The 25288-nt window shown below is 39.5% G+C and overlaps 1 protein-coding gene across 2 annotated transcripts in view; it reads right to left on the reverse strand.

Moving 5' to 3' along the window:
* lef1 (lymphoid enhancer binding factor 1) overlaps window positions 1-16660 on the reverse strand; it is an 82972-nt gene extending 66312 nt beyond the window's left edge. Inside the window, exons 1-2 of one of the 2 annotated variants that reach the window (XM_018091550.2) lie at window positions 15456-16660; window positions 2077-2134 (exon numbers count right to left, since the gene is read on the reverse strand). In XM_018091550.2, the coding sequence (XP_017947039.1) occupies window positions 2077-2134; window positions 15456-15674 (277 nt within the window). In that variant the 5' untranslated portion in view covers window positions 15675-16660. The remainder of the gene's footprint in view (window positions 1-2076; window positions 2135-15455) is intronic. The other variant, NM_001243834.1, reaches the window with a different exon arrangement.
* Between the last annotated feature and the right edge of the window lie 8628 nt (window positions 16661-25288).

A 25288-nucleotide genomic window follows, 5' to 3' on the forward strand; every position in this document is an offset into this window, starting at 1 on the left:
AACAACCTTTTTAATTAGAAAAAAAAATAAAAAACAATAAGCAGAAGTATTTTTCAACATTTTACTCAAGTTGATTGACCAGCAAACCAGAAAGCATGTACTATATGTGAAGAGTACTTGTTACTGTGATTATGCACCCATCAAGTCATGGGTAAGTCAAAGGTATCACTTGTTGGCTCATAAGACTATGTAGCATTACCCTTGGGAGAAAGCAAATCTCTTATCGGTTGTCACTGTGCAGTGCATAATTTTTTTCCACGTTTGTGAATTTCTCCCTGCTTGCCTTTGCCTTAACTAAAGTTATTAATTTGTTAATAATTATTAATATATTTCATTTAAAACCGGAATCCAAACAGTTTCTGTAAGTCTGACTCATGGGGGGCTTGTATAAACAGCTTAACGGAATACATATTATTCCAATATGTATGCAATATTAAGCAATGGTGACAGTAAATGTGGCGATAGGCTTATACACTCTTGTTAACAGCATCTGAAGGCCACAGTTGGGTTAAGCCCCTAGAACAATAAGTTCCAGGCATATAAGAATTATTTCAGAACATTATGTTCCAAGCATTTGAGGATTAATAAAGAACATTATGTTCCTGGCATAAATGAGGTATTTAAAAAACTACACATTGCAGTTTAAATAAAAGATTAGGAAAAGTTTTTGCTACTGAAATAAAAAGTCACAATGGCTAGGATCTGGGGACATACCCTCTGGACCTGTTTTAAACCTAGGTCACAGATGTTGCAGAACTCCAAATTCCAGTATTTCCTTTGTATGTATGTATAACCTTATTTATAAAGCACCACAAGGGTATGCAGCACTGTGCAATCTTACAAAATTACACACAGGGAGGACAAGTGTAATAATAAATAAATACAATAAATATATATATAAATGCACAGGGAATAAGTATCATGTGGTATGAGACACAGTAGGAAGGAGGTCCCTGCCCCATAGAGCTTACAAGTGGTTGGGTAACATACAGGCACAAATTGGAAGGTAAGAGTGCACCAGGTATGGGCATTTGCCCTCAAGAGCAGGACTAGGCAAAATAATGTTTTAGTGCTCCAGAAGGTAACAGCTAAGCTTTTTCTTAAAGAGAGTTAGTGAGTGTTCCCTATGGAGGGATTCAGGGATAGAGTTCCAGAGGTAAGGAGCAGCAAGATAGAAAGATTTAAGACGAGAGAGCGCAGTGGGTGTGGATGGTGTAAAAAGACAGAGGCTTTGAGAGGAGCGGAGGAGACGACCAGGAACGTGCAGGGAGACCAGTGAAGAAATGTAGTGAAGAGCAGAGGAGTGCTACTACATTGGTAAATGCTGGGAGCAGTAGTTTAGTGTTATCTGGAGACCTAAGGTTTATGAACAGCACCATATGGCTTTGTACACAGAAGCATTTTTACTAGGGATGCACCAAACCCAGTTTTTTGGGGTGTGGCCGAATCCCCGAATCCAAATTGGCATATACTAATTAGGTGTTCACGCGGACATATACTAATTAGGATTTGGATTCTGTTCGGTTAGTATTGTGGATTCGGCCGCATCCAAACCCTGCAGAAAATGGCTGAATCCTGGCCAAATACTGAACTGAATCCTGGATTTGGTGCATCCTAATTTTTACCTGCCCTGGCTGTGTGCCAAACTTAGTTCCATTTGTTAGTTTTGTAACCATTGTAGGGATGCACCAAATCCAGGATTCAATTTTGGAATTCGGCTTTTTCAGCAGGATTCAGCTGAATCCAGGTGTCTGGCTGAACCGAATCCGAATCCTTAAAATCAAGTGACTTTAATAATGGACACGGTGCATCCCCAAACCAAAGTAATAGCGCTCAGGGCTAACCAGTTGGAGATAAAAGCTCCCATGTTTGCAAAACATGAGGAACAAGAGGAACAAGAGGTTCGTTTTTAAAGCTATGATTACCTAGGGATTTATATAACAGAGGTTGCTTCTGTAACAGCTCAATTCCGTTTAAAGCCATAGTATAATAAAGGGGTTAGAAACATTAAATATATGCAAATTTACAGCTGTCATGAACACCAATACTTTTTGCCAAGCACTCTATGTAACTCACCATCTTCTGGATGTTCTCTAGATTTTTCATGATAAGAGTCTTGTCTTCTTCTGGAAATCTAACATTAAAAACAAACAAAAAACAAGCACATAAATAACTGAAAAACAACTTCTGAACCCCCCCCCCAAAAAATAAATAAATAAGTAAAAAATTGTGAGCCCATATTCGAGAATTACTGCAAGTCTGTGATTCTCCAATTCTTGCTGAACTACAGTCTGCAGTTGTAGGTAAGAAACAGCTGGACAGGTTGGTTATCCATTATTAAACTATCTGATTGAGTTAAAGATTTTTAAGGTGAAAAAATTTCATTTGGTGTCTTATTGCAAGGTGGCAGATATGATAATGATTTTAAGTGCTGGTAAAATTGTTATAATTGAGTGAAAATCCATCTACTTTTAAACCTATTATACATTATTGTAACCTTTACTGGAATGTTAGAGCAGACCACCAGCATGTCAAACAAACTCTGGATTTTAGCTCCAAGATTATACTTTGTCTGGATTCGTATTTCTGGAAGGCTGGCCTGGATGCTTCTGATACACTGTCAGTGGGGCTAGTGCATGCAGTGGAAGCGTGCTCTGCACCAACAGGTACCTGCACTTACTAAATAGAGAGCACTGCCACGTGAAAACAAGTTTGTTTCTTCTATAATTCTCTTCCTGGATGCTCCCAGAGGGGTCTTAATACATACTGCCAGTAGAGAAGTGTTGTTTTTTAAAGCTGCGGCATATGACTATATTTTATCCCGGGATACGTTTTAGCATGCAACCAGACATATGCAGTAAGTAAGTAATTAAATATTAAAAATGACTTTCTTATTAGAAAAAGAACCTTGTTTTACCACCTCCCTTTCTATTTCCTTTGCAAGTTCTGCATCAGAGGCAACCAATTTAAAGGTAAAAATGTACCGTATTTTTCGCCCTATAAGACGCTCCGGAATATAAGACGCACCCAATTTTAAAGGAGGAAAATCTAGAAAAAAAAGATTCTGAAGCAAATACTGTAGTCAAATATTTTATATCAACTGTATAAAGTTAATTGTCTCTGGGCTCGCACATAATGAGGCTTCCCCCAGGCCCCCCCCAAGCATCCTTCAGCTTCCCCCAGGCCCCCCCCAAGTATCCTTCAGCTTCCCCCAGGCCCCCCCAAGTATCCTTCAGCTTCCCCCAGTGCCCCCCCAAGTATCCTTCAGCTTCCCCCAGGCCCCCCCAAGTATCCTTCAGCTTCCCCCAGGGCCCCCCCAAGTATCCTTCAGCTTCCCCCTGCCCCCCCCCAAGTATCCTTCAGCGTCCCCCAGGGCCTCCAAGCATCCTCCAGCTCCCCCACGGCACCCACAGCATACTTCAGCTTCCCCCCCGGGCCCCCAAGCACCTTCCATTTCCCCCCAGCGGCCTCCAGCTCCTGTGATGTCTTCCTCTGTGCCGTGGCTCCCAGCGGCTTCTGTGCTTTTATAAGGTTGCGCCCTGTGCGTGTGACATTAGTACGCACGGGTGCAACCTTATAAAAGCGAGTATGCGGCAGAGAGCCGCGGCACATAGAGGAAGGAGCATTCGCCGTATAAGACGCACAAACTTTCCCCCCCAAGTTTTGGGGAAGAAAAAGTGCGTCTTATACAGCGAAAAATACGATAATTCTCATCCTTGATGTATGTAGGATGTCTACTTGCTATTAATATCAAGGTTAACTTCTCCTTTAACTATTTTATATGTCACGCTAAGCAATACATTTTTAGAGAGAAAATCATTTCAACTACCATAACCTTATATCTTGTCATGTGTACTCTGTAATTAATTACATTTGGTAGCTCTTTCATGAAAGTCATTCTGAGGCCTTTTTAATATGTTCCTGAAAATATTATATAGTAGAAATTTTATTTCACATTATGGTTTCACATAATTTATACCATTTTCCCCTGGAAAACGCAAAATTGGGTTTCTACTGTAGTTTAAGCTTTAACAGGCTTAGACCGATTCGGCAGCTTATCGGCCTGTGTAGGGGCAGCAAGTACAGGCATGCCAGACCTGGCCAGATATCGATCGGGTAGGATAAAAGATTTAGTCGGATCGTGAACCAACTGTGCCCTTTGCCGTTGTTATAATTCGATTGTTTGGCCCCAGGGCCTGATATCCCCCACCTATAGGTGGGGATATGGGAAGAAGATCCGCTCGCTTAGCGACCTCGCCAAGCGACCTCGCCAAGCGAGCGGATCTTAATGTGTATGGCCACCTTAAGGCTGATGACACACAGGTTTGCTGGTGTAAATACGCCAGTTAAATGGTTTCTTGAGCTGGAAGGTGCAGTACACTAAAAACTGGTCTGTATGTCTAAAAACCAACGAGAGTTCTGAGCATAATCTCATATTAACTGTATGTGGCTAATTATTGATTGAGGCACTTTTTCATTCTATTGTCTAAAGAGTAATATATTACTGCGCTGTTAAGATTTGAAGGGTTGGATTATATATATATATATATATAAATTAGTTACAACCAGCCATTCAATTTTAGGTGCCAGACATATTTTTCTTGGAGCCAAAGGAAAGGTACAGACTGTAATTATTTTTTTTTTCTTTTTGGGAAGTAGAAAAAACAATTTCACTTCTGGTAAGTGCGGAGGCGAAATAGCTAACTTAGGTACCTGGTTGCTGGGATTCGTCCAGACACGATCTAGAGGAAGTAGGGGAGTAACTAAACCCAAAGATAAATGGTATGCTCAAAGGCTGTGCAATTAAAGTGTACACTGAGATTAGCAGAAATAGGGGGGTAAAATGCAAGACTGAAGGTTGTGGTTTAAGAATTTTTAATGAAACTAAAAATCCCCCGGAAGTCATTCATAAATCAGTTCATTCACAGAAGGCACAAGATCTAAATAATGGGCACCCTTCAGAACACAATACACATAAGGGTGAAGATACACAGAGCTAAATTTTTGCCCAGATTTTTGCAACCACTTTGCTAAAGAAATCCTCTATGGCGAAACACGGGAATTCTCTGTGAATCCATGCATGTCGAAAAATTTCACTAATCACTACTTACTGCACACGCGCACTAGGTCCTTCATGTCACTGAATGATTATTGTTCATGTACACACCAAACTTTTTTGGGGAAACTGGAAACCCAGGGGAACTGCATACTATGGTTAAAAATCACATAAATCCCAGGAAAGCCAGGGCGGATAAACAACTGGATTAACAGCTATGCTTGTCACTGCTAGGTATGCTTTTGGCAGACCATTTTCCATAGAACAATAAGGGGAAGGTGGATAATGGGTGTTTTGACCATAACTACAAGTCAAAATGCCAATTGTGCCACCGTCCGTAAGGGATGAATTTCCAGCTAGTTTCCTCTTGCATTACTTTTCTTAAGGGATAAAAGGCTCAGCTTGCAGTTATGTTTCCTCCACTACAGACTTCCTTATTACTTCCCACAGCCCATCTGCAGTATTATAACTGCCTTACAAGAAGTCAGCAAAGGGACATTTATGTAGGATACGTAAATATACATATTTCACAAAGCCTGTGGCTCTCTCTGAGCCATTGATATTCTGGGAGATGTAGTACAACAACATCTGGAGAGTCACAGGTTGTCTACAATTATTTGACATATTCTGTGTGCAGACTTTATAGCTGTATATTACATTTTAACTGGAGACTGCAAATCTCAAGCTTCTCTACCTGGTGCACATTAAAGATGCAGAGAGCTACACAGCCCATCTGCCTATAATGGAAACGTTTAAATACAACATTCTTGTTATCTTTCTCAGAATAAGAAAACATTACAAATAAGAAATAAGCTAATAAGCAAGCCTTTCAGACATGTTGGTAAAGCCATTTGAAATCCATTTGTTAGTATGTACATACATTAAATCATAAAAAACATTTGTAATTGCTACTGAAAGCTGTATTCGCCTGTTCCTTGCTATTCTCTACACTCTCTGCTGGTTCTGACTACTGAAAAAATATAGCAGAAACCAGTTCTCCAGCCTAGAGTCCAGACGAGCAATGCTTTCAATACAAATTACATTTACAAATACAGTAAATAAATAATACATGAACTAATAATTGTTAGTTCATGTATCTTGGCAATGGGTTAAGAATGTTGCAATATTATATATCTGTGGACATCACCTTTAAAGGGGCCCTGTACATCCATATACACCATTTTTCAACATGAACAAAATAAATAGACCATATACTTAGCATACTTTCTCCCTATTCTTATTATTTAAAAAAAATGCATTTTTTCTTTCCTGTGATTATCTGAGAAAGTTGACTTTTACACTGTATAAATAACCACCTTGTAACACCCATATTTTATAACTGTTTTGCCTTACTGATAAACAGAAGTCCATTATACAGGGCGTTTATCTGCTCACTGGCAATCTAATTATCTACCTCTAAACTTCACAATCCTAGGTTACAAACATAGTGTTATTTCAGTTTCTTAGTATCTTGTTTATCTCAAGAAATAAAAAATATAATTGTTTTCTTTATTAATATAGTAGGCAGAAAGTATGTTCAGCACAAGTCCCATTCATTGAACTCATCTTGAACAAGAGGTATACAGCCCCTTTAAAGGTGACTAAAACTCTTCCCCAAACCCAGGTCACTCCCCCCCCCCATAAAACCTGTTGTATATTGATGGTAAATTTGTAATACTGGCCCTAACCAGGATTGCGACCCTAACTATGGGCTAATGGGGACCATGAAGCTCTGATAGGCTTAAGTACTGTTTACATCTGTAACCAACCTAAAAGTGCTATTTTAGACAAGTTGCTCTTACAACCTGTTACTACTTCCTGTTAAAAAGAACTAGAAAGCCTCTGTCCCATTTATAAAACTATTTGTTTTATTTTTCTACAGTAAGGAAGAACATACAGTTACAAAACTACAAAGAACTATACGTCTCTCCCTTTTAACACTACTCTGAACTATAAGTGTTGTATATACCAGTAGTGGTCATCAACAGCAAAAATTCAGTTGCCAAGCTTGGCTACTTTGGACTACACTGGTTAATCCATGAGCCATGTATGATACTTAGGGGAATCAGTTTTGGCTGACCATCCTATAATCCCACAGTCTGTCAAAACTGAAAATTCCATGCCTTATTTTGGCAGGAGAATGGGGCATAAGCAGATGTGAAGGTGACAAGAACCCAGACCCTCCATCTGTCTGAAAAAAACAATCAGTGGTATTTGACCATCTGTGTGTATGGCAAATGGCACAATATCCAACCACTCTGTTATAATATAGAGCAGTGATCCCCAACCAGTGGTTCGTGAGCAACATGTTGCTCCCCAACCCCTTGGATGTTGCTCCCAGGGGCCTCAAGTTAGGTGCTTATTTTTGAATTTCTGGCTTGGGGGCAAATTTTGGTTGAATAAAACCCAGTGTAAAGCCAAACAGAGCCTTCTATAGGCTGCCAGTCCACATAGGGGCTACCAAATAGGCAATTATAGCTCTTATTTGCACCCCCAGGAACTTTTTCCATGCTTGTGTTGCTCCCCAACACTTTTTCCATTTGAATGTGGCTCATGAGTATAAAAGGTTGGGGATCCCTGATATAGAGAGTATGTCAGTGAGCACCAAGTTTATTCACATATAAAAACAAAACAAGATGGATGTCAGGTACTGTGAAAAAACATAACCATACACAACCAGAGCTAGCTGCATTTGTATAGAAATATGTATAATACCTTGTCAACTGATACTCACTCTAACAAGTAAAATAAACACAGTGCCTCTACTATGGCTGCTGTGCACATAAGAGTAGCGATGAGTGACATTCTAGGCCTTAATGACACCCAAAGAAACTAATAAAACACTGGCAATTCAAGCTTCAGCTGACGAGCTTCTATGTCTGTCGGAAAAAAGAAATGCATGGTCTGGTCGTCCAACCATGAAAGTGCAGAACTGCCACCCTAAAAGCAGATTAACCCTATCTCTTCATAGAAATCTCTGTGGCTACTGTTTGGCTCTGTGGTGTTTTAGCTGCCAAAGAAAATTTTAGGCTAACAGCATGCTTGGAGTTTCCGTCTGTCACTGAGGACACATGCTGAATTCTGGCGGCAACTTCCGCGACTTCGGCAAATCACGGCGCCGTGTATGCCACCCCACAAACAATTTACATTCTCGCTGGTGGGATGGCATTTCGGGTTGATTAGTTTGCACACCGACTAATCTCCCCGTCTGTCCCAGCCCTTACAGGACATAAAGCACACAATAAATTTCATCTGACTTGACATAACATATATTCTTATTCTGTAAATGATGCAGTCTGTATAGTGAAAGTCCTGTTTTTCTTAATGCTTCTTATCGGGTCTATTATCTAGAGATAACTTTTATCTGTTGCATATAAGCAGCTGCCAATTCAGGCTCACTTCTATTGTGCTCAGTGGAGCTACAGACAGTACATATTCACGACTTCAACTATAAGGGCAGGGGTGCACGGGGAGATTAGTTGCGCCGCGACAAATCTCCGTTATCGTGGGCTACTAATCTCCCCGCAATGCCATCCCACCGACTAGAATGTAAATCGCTGGTGGGATGGCATACGCGGCGCCATGTATGCCATCTCACCAGCGATTTACTTTCTAGCAGGTGGGATCGCACTGCAGTGAGATTAGTCGCCTGCGACAACAAAGATTTGTTGCGTGGCGACTAATCTCCCCGTGTGTTACTGCCCTAAAACTAAAACTAACTATGCACAGATATTATTGTACAACTGGTTAAAGGAGAAGGAAAGGCAAAGTCACTTGGGGGGTGCCAAAATGTTAGGCACCCCTAAGTGACTTGAATCGCATACCTTTTACCCAGGGCTGGCGCCCCTGTACGGGGAGAACAGCACCAGCCCGGGGTAGCTGCAGTGCTTCCTTCTTCCTGCTTTGCGCAGTAGAGTGAAAAGCCGTACTTTAACAGAGAAGTCGGCTTTTCACTCTACTGCGCATGCGCCTATTGTGTTAGTCTTAGCGAAACGCAGGTGGAAGGAGGAAGCGCATTGCTCCAGGTACCCCGGGCTGGTGCTGTTTTCTCCTAACAGGGGCACCAGCCCGGGGTACGAGGTAAGCGATTAAAGTCACTTGAGGGTGCTTAACATTTTAGCACCCCCAAGTGACTTAGCCTTTCCTTCTCCTTTAAAGGATAGTTCTTTGGTATATAAACCAATAAATCAGTAAGTCATTTAACACAAAGGGGCCGATTCACTAAAGGTCGATAAGCGGTATCACATGGTTTTTTGCGTTAAAATTGACATGATAAATAATGCCGATTCGTCAAAGTTATTTCACATGCGTTAAATTGTGCGCTACTGAAATGCGTTAACTTTAACACACTGCGTTAATTCGCGCGTAGAAATAATACTAACGCATGATTTACGAACACATATGAAGCGTTAAACGCGCTAAATATCGCATTAGTCTGTGCAAAGATTAACACCTACTTGGGGCAGGCGGTACTTGAAGAAAATTGTGGTTGGTGAGCTTTTGGCAACGCAACATGGACTTTGCAGTGGGATTTTTTCAAGTATGTGTTGGCCCTAGAGTCATGCAGCCTCCAGTTTGCAGGGAAATGGTCATTTTCAGAAAAGTAGTTTTATGAACCTAATGGTTACGTGCTTTAAATCGTGCGCCAATATAGCAAGCGGCGAAATATATCGCGCGCAGCGATAATTAACACATGCGCGGAAAATAATACAAGAAAAACACTCAGTGCGACTTAAATAACGCAAACAAACAACATCGCGTCTAAATTAACGCAAGTATCCTTTTAGTGAATTGTGCGTTAAGTCGTGAAAAATAAGAAGCAATAAAATTTTTAATGCATGCTATAAATAGCGCTCGTTTTAACGACCTTTAGTGAATCAGCCCCATAGACTGTTATTGTGGAGATATGACTGGTCACAGAAAATATGGGTTGGTAGTCATGCAGCAAATTTTTTTTTAATATAATATATAAATATGTAGTGTGGACAAATAAAGCATTGGCAACTTGAAAGTTTATTTTTTCCAAAAACAAATAAAAGCGCAGGTAAAACACCCTATTTCAGTACGGGGTGCCAAAATATTAAGCACAGGCCAGTGTTCCTTTTTGGAAAACAATTGCTTTAGCACAGGGGAATTTTCTAAGCAAATGCCACACCACCATCTTAGCATCTTCCAGGAATCCCTCTCTAGATTTAAGAGTTGCACAAAAGAGTAAAAATTGAGTGTGCTCGAGTCTAATTTTTGCAAGGGATGCCTGGCATTTTCAGTGAAGGTGGCAGCACCAGTTTTAGCTTTGAAGTCAATAATATGTACTACCTGAAGAGATCTGCATATAGATAATCACTTCAGAGGAAAAGGTGCCTCCTTGTACAACAGACCTAAGGCTAATGCCATACTGGGTGTTTTCATCACTGCCTTATTTCATCCGATGCAAAAGCACCTTGAACCACACCTTCCACCTCCAATTGTCCTCTGCTGCACTTTTTCTGGTCAAGAAATACTAGTGGTGGTGTTAAGGTCTTCCATTTGAATGGGAGGCAGTAGGTATTTTTGAATGGGAAGCAGTGTGTATCTGTTTGTAAGTTTGTATCTGTTGATTAGACAACTACAGCAAACTTTCTTGGCAACACATGTCCTATTCTTTATGACAAAGGTCTATACAGTCCTGTAAAGAGCCTAGGCAATTTTTTTTTTGGGGGGGGGGGGGGGGGGAAGTCCTGTAAAGAGCCTAGGCCATTTTTTGGGGGGGTACAAAAAGGACCAGGTGGCAACCCTAAAAGAGTCATGCATGGCATTTGGTTCCTGATTTTTTTTTTGTAAGAACTAAGGCTAATGGCAGACAGATGGTGTATATATACTAGTGAAATAATATGATCTGCTGCCTTTTTTTTCGTGAAGGTGTGTGAGCTGACAGGCATGGATCAGCCCATCAGCACACACCTCGCAAATTTCAGCATACTTTAGTGTTGCTGAGCTGAAATTCACTGTGTGTGTGCATGTCAACCTTAATGATGTGCATCCAGGGGGGAACTGCAGCGTTGCTGAAAACTGTGGGTGTGGCTAATTGCAGTGGACCTGGTGACATCACTGTGCAATGCAATAAAGCCCCTATGACGTTACTCAGTTCTCACTGCACATACACAAATCATTTTCCACTGAAAAGAAGCTCACTGGGCATGGGCATCTTTAAGGTATACTATGAGATTTCAAAACCAGGTGATTACCATATAGTGACAGGATGCTGGGGGAGGTGCTCTAAAATGGTAACCCTCTAAAAAACCAGGGGAAATGACATCTCTGTGTGTATACTTAAGGGCTGATCCCAAGCCTGTCACCACACACATTTCAGGAAGTGTAAAGCAGCTGGCATGTGTGCTTGTGGCACACATGCCCTTGTATTGCATTTAAATTGTTGCAAGTGTGTCAGTAAAAGCATGTAATCACATGAAAATGCATCTGTGGTTATTTTGGCATGATTACATGTAAGATTTCAACACAATTCAATGGTATGGCATTTTCAGGTGTTTTGTTGCCTGTGATTTTATGCAGAGGATAAATGCCCAGTGTGTCATTGACCCAAATCTTATATAAAAAGTCAGCCAGTGTGACCTTAGCCCAAAGGTGAATGTCAGGTCTAGCACACATGCCAAAACACATGCACACATCAACACACAAAAAATCTCAAGTCTCTGTATTAGAAGCAATTTCCCTGAATGAGCTGGCCTAAACAAATAAATGAGTTTTACGAAATTCAGAGGGCTGGTGGGAAGCTGAAACATGAAAAGGTTACGCTAAGATTAGATATGCATTAGAATAATTAACATACAGCTAAGGGAAAGCAGACACCTAACAGCAAAAGATAAGAGAGACTCCAGTCAATAAACAGTCTTTGTGAAGCCCTTCCTACTGTTGGGAATCATAATGAAAACACTGAGTTTTGTAATTCAGGACAGCAATTAGCAATTTAACAAAAGGGCAAGGATTACATAGACACTCAGACACAGACTGTTGCCAACTGCACAAGTTTTCCTTGGTTTTCTGATTTTTCTGGTTCAAGTTTTCCTTGGTCAAGGTCCTCCTACACTCACAGGAACAATATGGATATATGAAAATATTGCATTCATTCAGCCATTTTCACAAAATCTATCTCCATACTTGACATTTAAGGGAGCTCTCAAGAGGCTATAACAGAAAAAAAAGCTTTTTTCCCCAAATCTCACCCTAGCTGACGTTTAGGCTGGCCCCCTAGCTCTGTACCACTCAGGGGTTAGCAATACAGTTTTGAAAGCACTGACCTACAAGTCAACTCTGTATAGTATAGATATTCAAATAATGGGATATTAAATTACATTTGTAAACAACTTTCCAATATGTATTAACTAAAAATGTTCCATGGTTTTATTGTGTATATGTAATTTAACTGAAATCAGTATTTGTTTATCCCTTTCCTTTTCAGTCCTATGTTTGTGACACTTGAAACAATGCCTGTTAAGCCACTAGCTTCTGCTAGCTAGACTGTTTCAACAGTCAGAACCAACAGTGCAAAAAAAAAAAAAATGAGGCACAAATGACATTTTCAATAGTAATAAAATGTACAAATAACATTGAAACTGCTGAGCATTTTTAATAAATGTATATTGGAAAACTAATTAAAATTACATCCTTTCACTGCAAAAAAATCATTTTAGGTAGACATCATACATCCTCTGCACCTTTGCAAGTATTAGTGGTATAGCTTATAGAAAGACATATTGCTCACAACCAGCTCAGATTCAGTTACAGCTGAATGCAGGTAATGCTTTATCACGAGGAAGATAAATAATTCTTTTTTGGACTGTGATACACATGGTGTTACAATCACGACATTTATCTTTGGGAGAAGCAAGTGTCCCAAACTTGTGCCTGCCTGTCACCATTAATGTTTCCCATAGGCAGAGCATGTCCAGTGCATGTCCATAGGAAGTAAAGATAAACAATTAAAGGTTGTTTTGACCGCTGCAGGTCTCCCTGAGAGTACCAAGTTATACCACAAGGTGTGCTGAGGCCTAACAAGTCATAACAGTATCCCTTTAAATATTTGTCTGTGAGTTAAAGTACTGATAAAGTTACTGTAAGTAGTCTGAAAAATAGATGTTACTAAAGAGTGACTAAATGGAAGCACAAAGCAGCAGGCAAAGACACAACATTCAGGTCAGTGATCTCTGATGTGACTTCTGAGTACTTCATCTATTGCAATGTATGCATGGCAGCTTCAAACAATGTAAACAACTGTGTTTTGTCTGTCATAGAAGACTGTGTGCTGTCATTTACAAACTGGTACAGGTATAGGATCCATTATCTGTAATGCTTGGGACCTGGGGCTGTTTGGACAAGGGGTCTTTCTGTAATTTAGGTCACCATGACTTTAGTCTGCTAAAAATCATTTAAACATTAAATAAACACAATAGGATTGTTTTGCCACTGATATGGATTCCATAATCTGTACATATTTGTAATACAGAAATGTGACTCTACAGAGCAGACAATGATGATAAAAATACTAAGGTGTATAAATAAGATTAATCTGCAGTGGTTTTGTAACAAACCATTTTCGCATTCCCTGATTAATTTTATGTATCACAGCTATAAGAATCATTTCCCAGACATCCTGTTTTGGTTTAGCTTAATATATTCTTTTCGTAACACAAATTCATTATGTAAGTGCAAGGTGGATTTTTTTCAGTACAAATACTATAGAAGGAAAACAATGATTTTTCTGCCCCCTCCTTTGTGTGCACAATGTTCTGACTAGTACTATTGTACAATGTAAGTAGGAATAAAGGTAGTTGTAGCAATTAGAATCCCACTGGTATATTTACAAAATATATTTTCCAGCTAAAATATACATTTTCTACTACTGTAAACTGCATGACTGCACCAATAGAGTGACTTGGAGGAAGTTAAAATCTGTATCACTTACACCTTTTCTAACACAAATGCCACTTCCTCTACATAGGCAGAAAACGTTATGTCATTTGCTAGCCTGGAACCCTTTTGTATTGTTACAAAGTGCATGTGTGATTGGTGACAACTTGCTCATTATTCTTGCAAATGTTAAATAGAATCACTAATACTTTTAATTTTTACCAATTCTTAAATGTAATTTCTGCAACTTTTCAATTAACTTCAAGCGATTTGATATGATATGTATTTTCTACCCATTTCATCCTTTCATATCTAAAGATATATGTGGGGGGGAAGCCTAACTGAAGTAATTCAGTTAAACATCTGAGCACAAAGATAATGACAGTTTTTAGGGAGAGAACAGCTAGAGGGCTGCAGGTTCATCATTGTTGAAAAAAACACAGAATGTCTGCATGCTTCATCTTGGTCCACTCAAGAGAACATGTCGGGCAATAAGATGTTGAAGCTGAAACTGTATAATTGTGCTCAGAGTGTTTTCTTACCAGCCTGGATGTCTCCAGCTAGATCTTTAAAATTGTTAAAAGGAGACACAAGTTAAGCTACAAAAAACTATGCCAATTAAGTGTGTGTCATGAACTAACTTCAGAGATTTAAAGGCATCAGTGCCTCTGCTTTTGTTTATTCATTGAACTGGGCGTATTGAATATACCTCTAGAAAAGATTTATTGTAGGCTCAGGCAGTTAGTGTAGCCTACGGAAAAAGCTCAAACACTGAGAGCCCCCACATGACCTGGGACTGTTTTCCTAGGGGTCTTTGAGTCTTTAATCCCTGATCAAATATCATGTGAACTGAGGCAGGTCACTTTGGGGTTTTTTTTTTGCCTGTGGCATCAAATATTATATTTTGAGCAACCTGAAATAGCAGTTTACTTACAAAAAAGGTTAGGTTTTCTTACAAAACATTGCAAACACAAAAAGGTGCTTAAAACAAAAGTGGCTGGATTCAATCAGTAGTATAACACAAAAACAAAATAAGTTAAGGCTCATAAAAGAGTACCACCCATCTAGACTCCTGTGTGTTACAGAATATTCTGCATGCACATCCCAATCTGGATTCCTTACAGCCAGAGAAAGTAGTTCATGTCACTTCTATGAATATTATGTTGGCATAAGGTAAAGTAACCAGTTGTGGATAATTGCATGGTGCTTCCCTGCCACTATCGTGTGAATCTTTTGGAATCTCTATCATTAAGTCAAGCATGGGCATTGTGTGGTATCCCATTAAATGTGACAAACTGGATGATAAAAAGTTTTTTGTTTTTTGAAAGGCAGCACATGGAATCATATGTGAGCTATATCATTTTGCAATGTTGATGTGACTTTAAAAGGAAACAGTTGAAGAAGTTGTGGATTGTGTTGCAAAAACAAAAATCCAAACTGTGTTCTTAGTTATAAACACAGACGATTACCGCTATAAATGAATTCCATTGCTTACCTCGTGACTGTTGCTACTGGGGATAATCTCAGTCTCATTGACCAGAGATGACTTGATATCTGCGAGGTCTCCCTCCTCCTCCGGGTTGCTGATCTCAGCGTAGATCTTCTCCTTTTGGGGATCCCCTTCATCTTTAAAGGGGATCATCTCATCTGTGGCACACAGCTCAGGATCTCCCCCACCCCCATTGCCCCCCCCTGCTCCAGAGAGCTGAGGCATGGCTCCAGATCAGGACTTCTGTGTTACAGGTCAGAAATCAAACACCAGCAAAAAAAAACCAAAACCCAATTCAAAGGTTCCCTTCCCAAAATTTCCACACCCAATGATCCAAGGTCAAAATGCCAAAACTGATGGCACTGGCTGGACACTTTTGCCCCCAAATCAGCAAAATAAAGTCACAAATCTTGATAAGAAGACACTTTTGCTTGTAAAAAGTTCACCCCTGTCTCCCAAGGCTGCAAGTCCCAGTGTGTCTCTGCTCTGCTCCAAGGGCTCCAATCCTGTCTCCCCTGGTCCAGGGGGGCTACTGTAGTCACCAGTATCCAAAACCACCCACAGCTGATGGGCTTTTATCTCATTCTGCTCCCATTCAGGCGAGTGTGTGCAGTCACACGAGGAGCAGTGAGAAACTGCAGTGTTTGTTATGGTTCTGACTAACTGCAAATTACGTTTTTTGCTTTATGCAGTCAGTGACTCAGAGATGACTAACCCAGAAAGGATGTCTTCATTTAAATAAGCGAGGTAAACTAGCCACTCTCTGTGCGGTGCCCACACACCCCAGCCAGCCTGGCTTTGTCCTGCTAGCACTGCCAGTCAGCTCAATGCAAGTAAGAGCAAAGTTTGGAGAGCGCCGTGAGCTTTTGGCAAGGAGCGGACTGAACTCCTCCTCTGGACCCTCAGGTAAAACTGCGGTCTGTACCGGGTACAGAGGGAGGACAAGCAAAGCGCTGCATATCCTCTGCAAAGGGACCTGTCCACAAACCCCCCGTGGAATGTACCTTTTGCCAGCGATCCTACCTTCTTCTGTTTAGCGTCACTTTGAGAAAATCACCTCTGAGAAAATCCTGGGGAGGGGGGGACAAGTTAATCTCCTTTCTTCACACCACGTAAAACTCTCCCAAAAGTCTTGTCCTACCTCAGTGACTGCAAGAGGCACATTGCCGTCCCTTGCTCTCAATGAAGGGGCACGCAGTGTGTGTTTGTGTAATGTAACTTTAACATCCCCCTCCTCCTGTGCCCCCCTCTTTCTGTCTCTCCTTCCACCCCTCCCTCCCTCTTTCTGTCTGCTGGAGGGGAGGAGGCGGTGGAAAGAGATGAAAGAGAGCCGCCGCGGTGATTGACAGCTTGCTGATAGAGGAGGGAAACAGACTCACACACACACACACACTGCAACTCTGTAAATGAAGGGGCAGGAGGGGAAGGGAGAGAGGGGGAGGCAAATAGTCCAAAATGAAATAATCCTAATAATAGCAATTAACAAAAACAGAGTGGAAAGCCCTAATAAGTAGGGCAGGTGTACTTGTCAAGGGGAAGAGAAAAAGATTTCTTTTTGTTCTGGAGTTTAAAAGGGAGGGGTGGGGGTAAGTGCAACTAAACATCAACTGGGGGTACAATTACTAACCAGATTATTTCCTTTCCTGTCTCTGCTAACATCAGTGATAATAATAAATCATTTAGCATTGTCAGAATTCTGTATAAAATTAGGTTTTCTTTCTTTTTACATAAAAGATTTATGACCTCAGAAATAAAGTACTGAAGGTAGTAATAGTTTGATTTAAGGTAAAGAAAACCCATATGGGAAAAAAATGCTGTATAGGTGTGTTCCCTTTGGGACTTTTAGTTTCTTGTTAACTACCAACATCCTTTTAAAGGATGCTGAGAACTGTAGTTCAGCAACAGCTGAGAGGACAGCCATTTTGAAGGAGAATACATATATGTGTGTGTATAAATACTTTGTGTATGAATGTATGTATATATATATATATGTATATAAAAATAAAAGAACCCATATATAATATACTATATGCAATGGGTGTTATTGTCATATCCCTGCTATAATATCCCGACACCCCAGAGGCATGCAGCAGGAGAGCTTATGTGAGGAAAAGCTGAGATCAAACAGAAATAACACCATACAGACCCCATCTGAATGATGGATATAGATGGGAAAGAGAAAACCTTCCTGAGTACCGGGTAAAGATCCACAGAAAAACAAGGAGAGAAGAAGGAGCCTGGTTATATAATGGAAAAGACACCTGGGATCTGCTAGTGAGTATATTTATTGAACCCTCTTCACTTGGACCAACTGCACAAATTCAGCACACAAAAGTGCCTAAGACAAACACAAAAGGCATTCTTTGTATCTTTTGATCTTTTCACATTTTTAGCAGCAGGGAAACATATAGATGGGCTACGGTTTACAAGAATTAGTAAATATCACTTGCTTCCTATTAAAATGAGAAAATACTTGAATTTGAATTTTATGCTAATACTACTAATATAACATAATTTACTCACATTTAAAGGTGTCAGATACATATGTATGGATATTTATTTTAAAGTCATTTTAGTTTTTAATGATTTATAGTGTTTGTATCTATAATGTAATCCACCCAATAATGTTAAAAAGAAATGAAAGTGTTTTATTGTTCTTTGCAGAAGTGGGCTTTAAACCTGTACATGATGGCTTGATGGATAGGCAAGTGATTTGTAAGTTAGTGATACATTGTTACAGGATCCCACCTATTGCCAATGCAAATCCCATTTTCTTCCTCATGCTAATTGCAGGGATTTACATACTAATTTTTTAGAGCACCTTCCTCTTGTCCTAGACTTCATTGGAGGCAGTGAGATAGGGCAATAAATGCATAGAATAATTAGTGGAAGCTGTCTGATTGTTTTGTCAACGTTGGTAATAAATAGACTGCAGATACTAAAATCCTCATACAGACTGCAGGAAGACCGTCAGATCCTCCTTTTATTGCCTTCTAAATACTCAGTAGAATTAGCAAAATAAAAAGAAAGAAAAACAACAAAACAAAGGAAAAATAAACAATAAAAATGTTGCTTGGGAAGAACACTCTGTACATATGTATATATTAGTCTAATGTTCGGGTTGATATTTAAAGCATATTTTGATAAAAGCATTGTACATGTGAAGTTATATCATTAAATGTCGCACAAATATATAGGATGGATTAGATCATGAAAACATAAAACCTTTATTTTGCATTTCATGCAATTTATTTCAGCACCAGAATATGCAAGTATGAGAATTACATGGCAAGAAGTGAGTGTGGGTACAACACTTATAGTTATATAATCATAAATATTATTATTTTATCTCATTGTAGCAAAGCATGGAAATGAAGATCCAGTTTACTGCAATCTCTATTTGCTACACTGGCTGGGTTTTAATATGATAAGAATTAAACCTTTTTCTTTAAACACAGAAACTAGTATTAGTCAGAGGGTTTTCCCAAGGCATCTTTTTATTTAGACAATTAATTGTCTAAAACAGAATTTATTTTAGAAATATTTGGGGTAGGGGAAGTTGTGGTAGCTTGGAGTGTGGATTTTGCTTAGTGCAATCCAATTTCCCTTTCCCAAACCAATTTTAATGAAATTCGAGGATTAGCACCTCCCCTATATCTAAACTCTTTTACAGTATGTGGGCTAGATTTTTTGCAGAGGGATTCTTTATTTTCCTAAACATATAGAATGCTGGGGAGAAGGGGACATATGATTTATAAAAAAGGAAAGGGAAACCTTATCTAGCTTGACTGTAAAAACACACAAACCTGCAGGTGGTTTTTTACAATATTTGGGGATGGGGAGAATAAATTAATAAAGGAGAATAGAACAGGAAGAAGCAGGAAAGGAAAAAGCAAAGTGGAGAACACATACAAAAACTGTTTCCTTTCAAATTACATCTGCACTTGAGACAGAGCCACACGGATTTCGTTTGTGGGTGAAGCTACTCCATGAAATTGAACTGTTTTCTACTGCAGCATGAGCTAATTCATGATAACCACGGCTTATTTAAAGAAAAATTAATATATTTATATAGTCAGCCTTTATTTTGTGAATGCCAACAACAGATTTATATGATTATTTCAATTTTGATTAAAACAGAACAGAAGTCTATGCTTCTTGTACAACATTTTTATAAAATGATTTTTTTTCAATTGTACTCTATTAAAACAACCTTGATTGTTTTAATGATGCATTGTATATAATTTATTTCTAACACTGAATTTAACATAATTAAAGTGGCAGCATAGATTTTTCAGTTCTACATGAAGTGTGTATATTTCACACAGCCATATATACATACTGAAATTACAGAAAGCAGAGATACATAATTCATCAGATTTGCTTTTGTGCTCTATTACCTATCAAACCTTTAGTCACTAGCACAGGCATGGGATCTATTACCATGACCTAGGGTTTACCAGATAAGGAGATCTTTTCATAATGTAAAGCACTGTCCCTTAGGGGAACTAAAAACATTTAAACATTAGATATGCACAATAGTAATATTTAGCAATCAGTGTATTGATATACAGGTTTAGTCAACATCAAGTACAAGTTGCTGTCTTATTACAAAGAAATGTTTAATTAGTCAGAAATTAAGATTTATTTTTCTAAATAGGACACCGTAGGAAATAACATTACTGTATTTCCTAGCTTTACGTTTCATAAAGCAATAACAAGGCAATTATTACCAGTTAGATGATTCAATTAAACATCTAATATTGAATAGTGTGTGGTCTGCATATTTATAATAATTGGTAGAATTGCTATTTAAATTTAATACAAAACAGTTACTGGTTTATTTCTCTGTATGTAAAGACATGTTTTATATATTTAGAACCCATTAGCTACTTACAATGGAGGCAGAGCACAATGGTTTTTTGTTTTTGTTAACAATACTAGGTTGGGTCATTAAGGTTAAACATCAAGCTTGGTTACCATGTTCCTAGCAGAAAAAGTTTTACAACAGGTATGCTTATAGATGTTCTTACAGATTTACTAAAAATTAATAATGTCCAGAATCAACCTCCCACCCAGTGGCAATAGTTACATGGTGAGGCTAAGCTGCCTCTTTTTCCTCACGGGTAGTTGCAGAACTAGTATGGCTAGAAGCAGCATTATTCCCCTAGCCTTGAATTGGCTGAGAGTAATAAAAACTAACTTGTACAGGGCACAGTTCTTGACATTACTGGTGCTATAAGGCTTAAAACGAAATGCCAATAGAATATTTAGCAACTCACATAGTATCTCTTATATATTAACACCAAAACCAAATGCACAATGCTTCCATATTTTATCCACCCCTTTTATAATGCCATCCTGATTTACCACCATAATATATATATGGGCTACAAATAATTTCTAAATAATCATATATGACAGAGAACCATCAATAGGATTCCTACAAACCCAAGTATAAAGACGCAAAACTGTACTGTGAGAGAAAATAGTATTGCTATAATAATCAGCCTTCCTTCCATTTGATTTCCATCCAGAGATCTGGTTGGTGGCATTCAGCAAAGGCATATATCCTCATGCCATATCCTGTTCTTATTTCTATTGTATCAAATGCAACCCAAATGATGATTGTATGGACTGTCTAGAATCAGCTACTGTAAAACACAAAGAAGCTAAATAGGTAAGTACTAATGCATACATAATAGCTTGTTGAAATTTAGTATGAATGTTTTGGTTTTTAGCATCTTCAAAAGGACAAGTCTTCATAATTTTTTGTGCTGTATGATCCCACATTGTGAAATTATTTGCTCTCCAAAACAGTTTGCATAAAAAGGTTGTAAATGATATCTTTCAGGTGGGCTTGAGACCAGGGATGTGTAATCTAAGTGTCTCTGGCCTTATCCTAGGCCAGTAATCCCTAACCAGTGGGTCATGAGCAACATGTTGCTCACCAACCCCTTGAATGTTGCTCCCAGGGGCCTCAAAGCAGGTGCTTATTTTTGAATTTCTGGTTAGGAGGCTAGCTTTGATAGCATAAAAACCCAGTGTAATTGGCAAACAGAGCCTTCTGTAGGCTTCATAGTCAACATAGAGGCTATCAAATAGCCAATTATAGCTCTCATTGGCATCTCCAGGAACATTTTTCATGTGCTGGTCTCCAAAACCTTTTCCATTTGAACATGGCTCACTGGTATAAAAGGTTGGGGATCCCTGCCCTAGGCTATAGAGGTAGGCTGCATGCCAATTTAGACCATGTCCCAGAATTTTCTGGACTTCATCATCCAGCAGGTGCAGCCCTTTTTCAAAGACCTTCTTGTGCCTTGCCTTTAAAACACTAACTTCTATATGTAATAAAAGGCACTAAGTTTGCCCGAGAGCAGTAACCCGTAGCAACAGGGTTGTGTTTTTCAAACCCAGCAACACCCTGAGACAGAAGCTGGTGCACCCTAAAGACCCTACACCCAAGCACATGAAAAGTAATGTGGTCTATGCTGTCCAGTGTAGTGAAGAGTGCTCAGACTTATACATTGGGGAGACAAAACAACCTCTCTGTAAGAGAATGGCCCAACATAGGCGGGCGAACTCCTCAGGACAAGACTCAGCAGTCTATCTACACCTCAAAGAAAAAAGGTCACTCTTTTGAGGACAGTAATGTGCATATTTTGGACCGAGAGGACAGATGGTTCGAAAGAGGGGTGAAAGAGGCCATTTATGCCAGCTTGGAAAAACCATCCCTGAACAGAGGAGGGGGCCTGAGACACCGCTTGTCACCAACATACAATGGCGCGTTGACATCCTTAGCCCGGCAGTTTCACAACATTTCACACTTCCAGTCATGTACTTTGAAGGATTAACACCTTCATCAATGAGAATCTTGGTACCATTGTGATTGGATCATACCTTCTTACACCTGTCAGTTTCAGCTAACACCTAACTGAACAAGTTCAATGGAACCACTGTGATTGGATGTCTGTGACTCTACTACCATCAAGAGTTTAAATACCGGGGAATTCCCTACCAGTCATTTGAACTGAAGAAGCCACTCGGATGAGTGGTGAAACGTTTTCAAGAAAAACTCAGAGAAGTCCAGTTGTTTTAGACTTAATTCTACTAGATACTGTATATCATGACCTGGATGAATGAGAATCTTCATAGACAACAAATACGACGTTTGTTTTTTAACAGGTGACAAGTAAATGCTACCTGCTGATTGGCTGCTATGGGTTACTGCTCCTGGGCAAACTTAGTGCCTTTTATTACATAACCCTGTAGGTCTGCATTTCACTCTCACCATGATGGGATATTATTGAACTTCTAGGCATTCTATTACTAGTTCCTGGCCCTTTGGTTCCTTTGCTTTTGTTTCCTGGCTCCTGTTTCTGTTCACTGCTCTCCCATCTGTCGTGCTATGGCTACATCTATGGTTTTTATATCCTGGTTTCTGACCCGGATTCTTTTGCCTTATTTTTGTCTGCACTGCGTCCCTGCACTGGTCTGTATACTGCACCTGAAGACTGCACCAATCAAAGGTTATTTGAGTACTAGCTGGGTTTTGGTTCACCCCAAATGATAGAGGTGTTATAAGAGAAAAATCATAGATAGAAGCTAATTTTTAAATGGTTTCAATGGGTTACTGCACTAGAGTAAATTTGGCCAGTATTAGAAAATGAGTGCCATGTAAAAACTATGAAATTAAAATATCTTATTCTTCAGCAGCTCAAAAAGGAAATGTAAACACAGTTTTACCAGCTCTGAAATTGAACTCTATAGACAAGAAAAACTGCACAAAAGTCTGGTGCAAGGTGCAGAGTGCAGTGTCGATAGACACATAGCAGCCCTATTCTACCTGGACCAAGCCGCCCGGGCACCCTAGGCAAACTGATCGGCCACCTCACCCCAGCACCTCCCCCCCCTGGTGTGTGCACACTCTAGCGTGCATGCACAGTTCTGTTGCTGGCGTAGGGAGTCATTACACGGCAGGGGCAATGACATTGAAGCGTGGACTAGGGGTAGGCAGGAGAGGTACCTGTTTGACGCCCCCCCCATTGCCCCAAAGGAAGTGCCTCTTCTGCCTTCCCCCTGTTCTGGCGTAACTACAGAGAAAGCAGACCCTGCAGTTGCAGGGGGGGCCGTGATTGTAAGGGGCCTAGTAAGGCCCTAATTAAAGGGCAATTTCAATATATCCTGGTAGGATTGGACAATTTACAAATATTTTTGGGAACCTAAATTGAATTTACTGTAAAATCAAGTTATGCCACTGCACAAGTTAGTGCACTGGTAAGGGAAGCCTTATATGCTTCCCCCTCCCATCCCTCATGAATACTGCACTGCCAAAGCAGGTGGCTCAGTGCAGGGCTGCCTTGCTGCTCTTTGGCTTGTGTTCACTTCCAACAGGACCCCTGATTCGGTATAACCTGGTTTCCTCACATACTCCAAAAGCAAGATCAAACTCAGAATGAGAAGAACTTATACTATCTATTGATCATACTTCTTGATTGGCATTTATGTCTGGTTCAGTTTGCTTCTGTTTATTGCATTGTTTATCTAGCTACAAATAAAGTTTGTATTTGATAAATAAACTATAACATTAATAGTGTAGCTGTTCTTTGTTAAAATTCTCATTGTGTATATAAACAGCATGCTATCTCTTGTACTGAAGCAAGGATTCATCAGCTATGGATTTATCACCAACATTGGATCACAATGGAATTTATGATGGATAGTCATTCAAAGAGAGTAAATCATTAATTTGTAAATTATGGTTTAGCTGGTAAAATAGCTCCTAAATTTAATACAGTCCAATAAAAAAAGAAGTTAACAGACTACTATAGCTTGTGGGGGTAGAGTTTGAAACTATGACATGAAAGGAGGTTTTCATCAAGTTGAGGGTTCCTTGGGCCCCTGCACATGCATCTGATGATATCCCTGGGGGACCTACAATGCTTTTCCAGGAAGTCACTTTCATATGATTGGTGTCTGCCATTTATTGTATCTTTAGAACATCCTCTGATTTGTTATTTTAGGGCTTTATTCATTTAAACGTACAATTGAATCCAAATGATCATAGGAAGAAGGCTAAAATCTGAACTTATATGGCCAGAGTGTTTGGAAATAGTGGTGTTCTATCTAACGTTATTAGAATACTACTCTTAACTCCTGTGATCCATTCAAGAGGACTTATATGGATTGTTTAGCAACAGAATGCAGACACAAAAACACAACAACCCTAATCGCAAGAGACATAGCAGCGTGGTGCTGGATGTCTGAAAAATTCGTCAGAAAGGTAGCCAGGGTCAGAGCTAGGAATCAGTCATCCAAGTGATTTACAGAGGCATAGTTGAGGGATGGAAGAGTCAGAGATGAGTCACAAATGAAGTTAGTCAGTCAAGCAAGTAGCCAGGGTAAAGAATTGACAAACTCCCCTTGTGCCAGAGCCCTAAAAGTTCTGCACTGTAACTAGACAATTAAAGGAACAGTAACACTAAAAAATAAAAATGTTTTAAAATAATTAAAATATAATGTACTGTTGCCCTGCACTGGTAAAAGTTGCGTGTTTGCTTCAGAAAGACTACTGTAGTTAATAGAAATAGCTGTTGTGTAGCCATGGGGGCAGCCATTTAAATTGAAAAAAGGAGAAAAGGCACAAGTTACATAAGAAGATAACAGATAACTGTGTAGAATACAATGGGAATCTGCTACTTATCTGTTATCTGCTTAGTAACCTGTGCCTTTTCTCCTTTTTTCAATTTAAATGGCTGCCCCCATGGCTACACAGCAGGGTATTTATGAAAACTGTAGTAGTGTTTAAGAAGCAGACACACAACTTTTACCAGTGCAGG

Source organism: Xenopus tropicalis, chromosome 1, assembly GCF_000004195.4.
Source record: "Xenopus tropicalis strain Nigerian chromosome 1, UCB_Xtro_10.0, whole genome shotgun sequence".
In the NCBI taxonomy this organism is placed as follows: Eukaryota; Metazoa; Chordata; class Amphibia; order Anura; family Pipidae; genus Xenopus; species Xenopus tropicalis.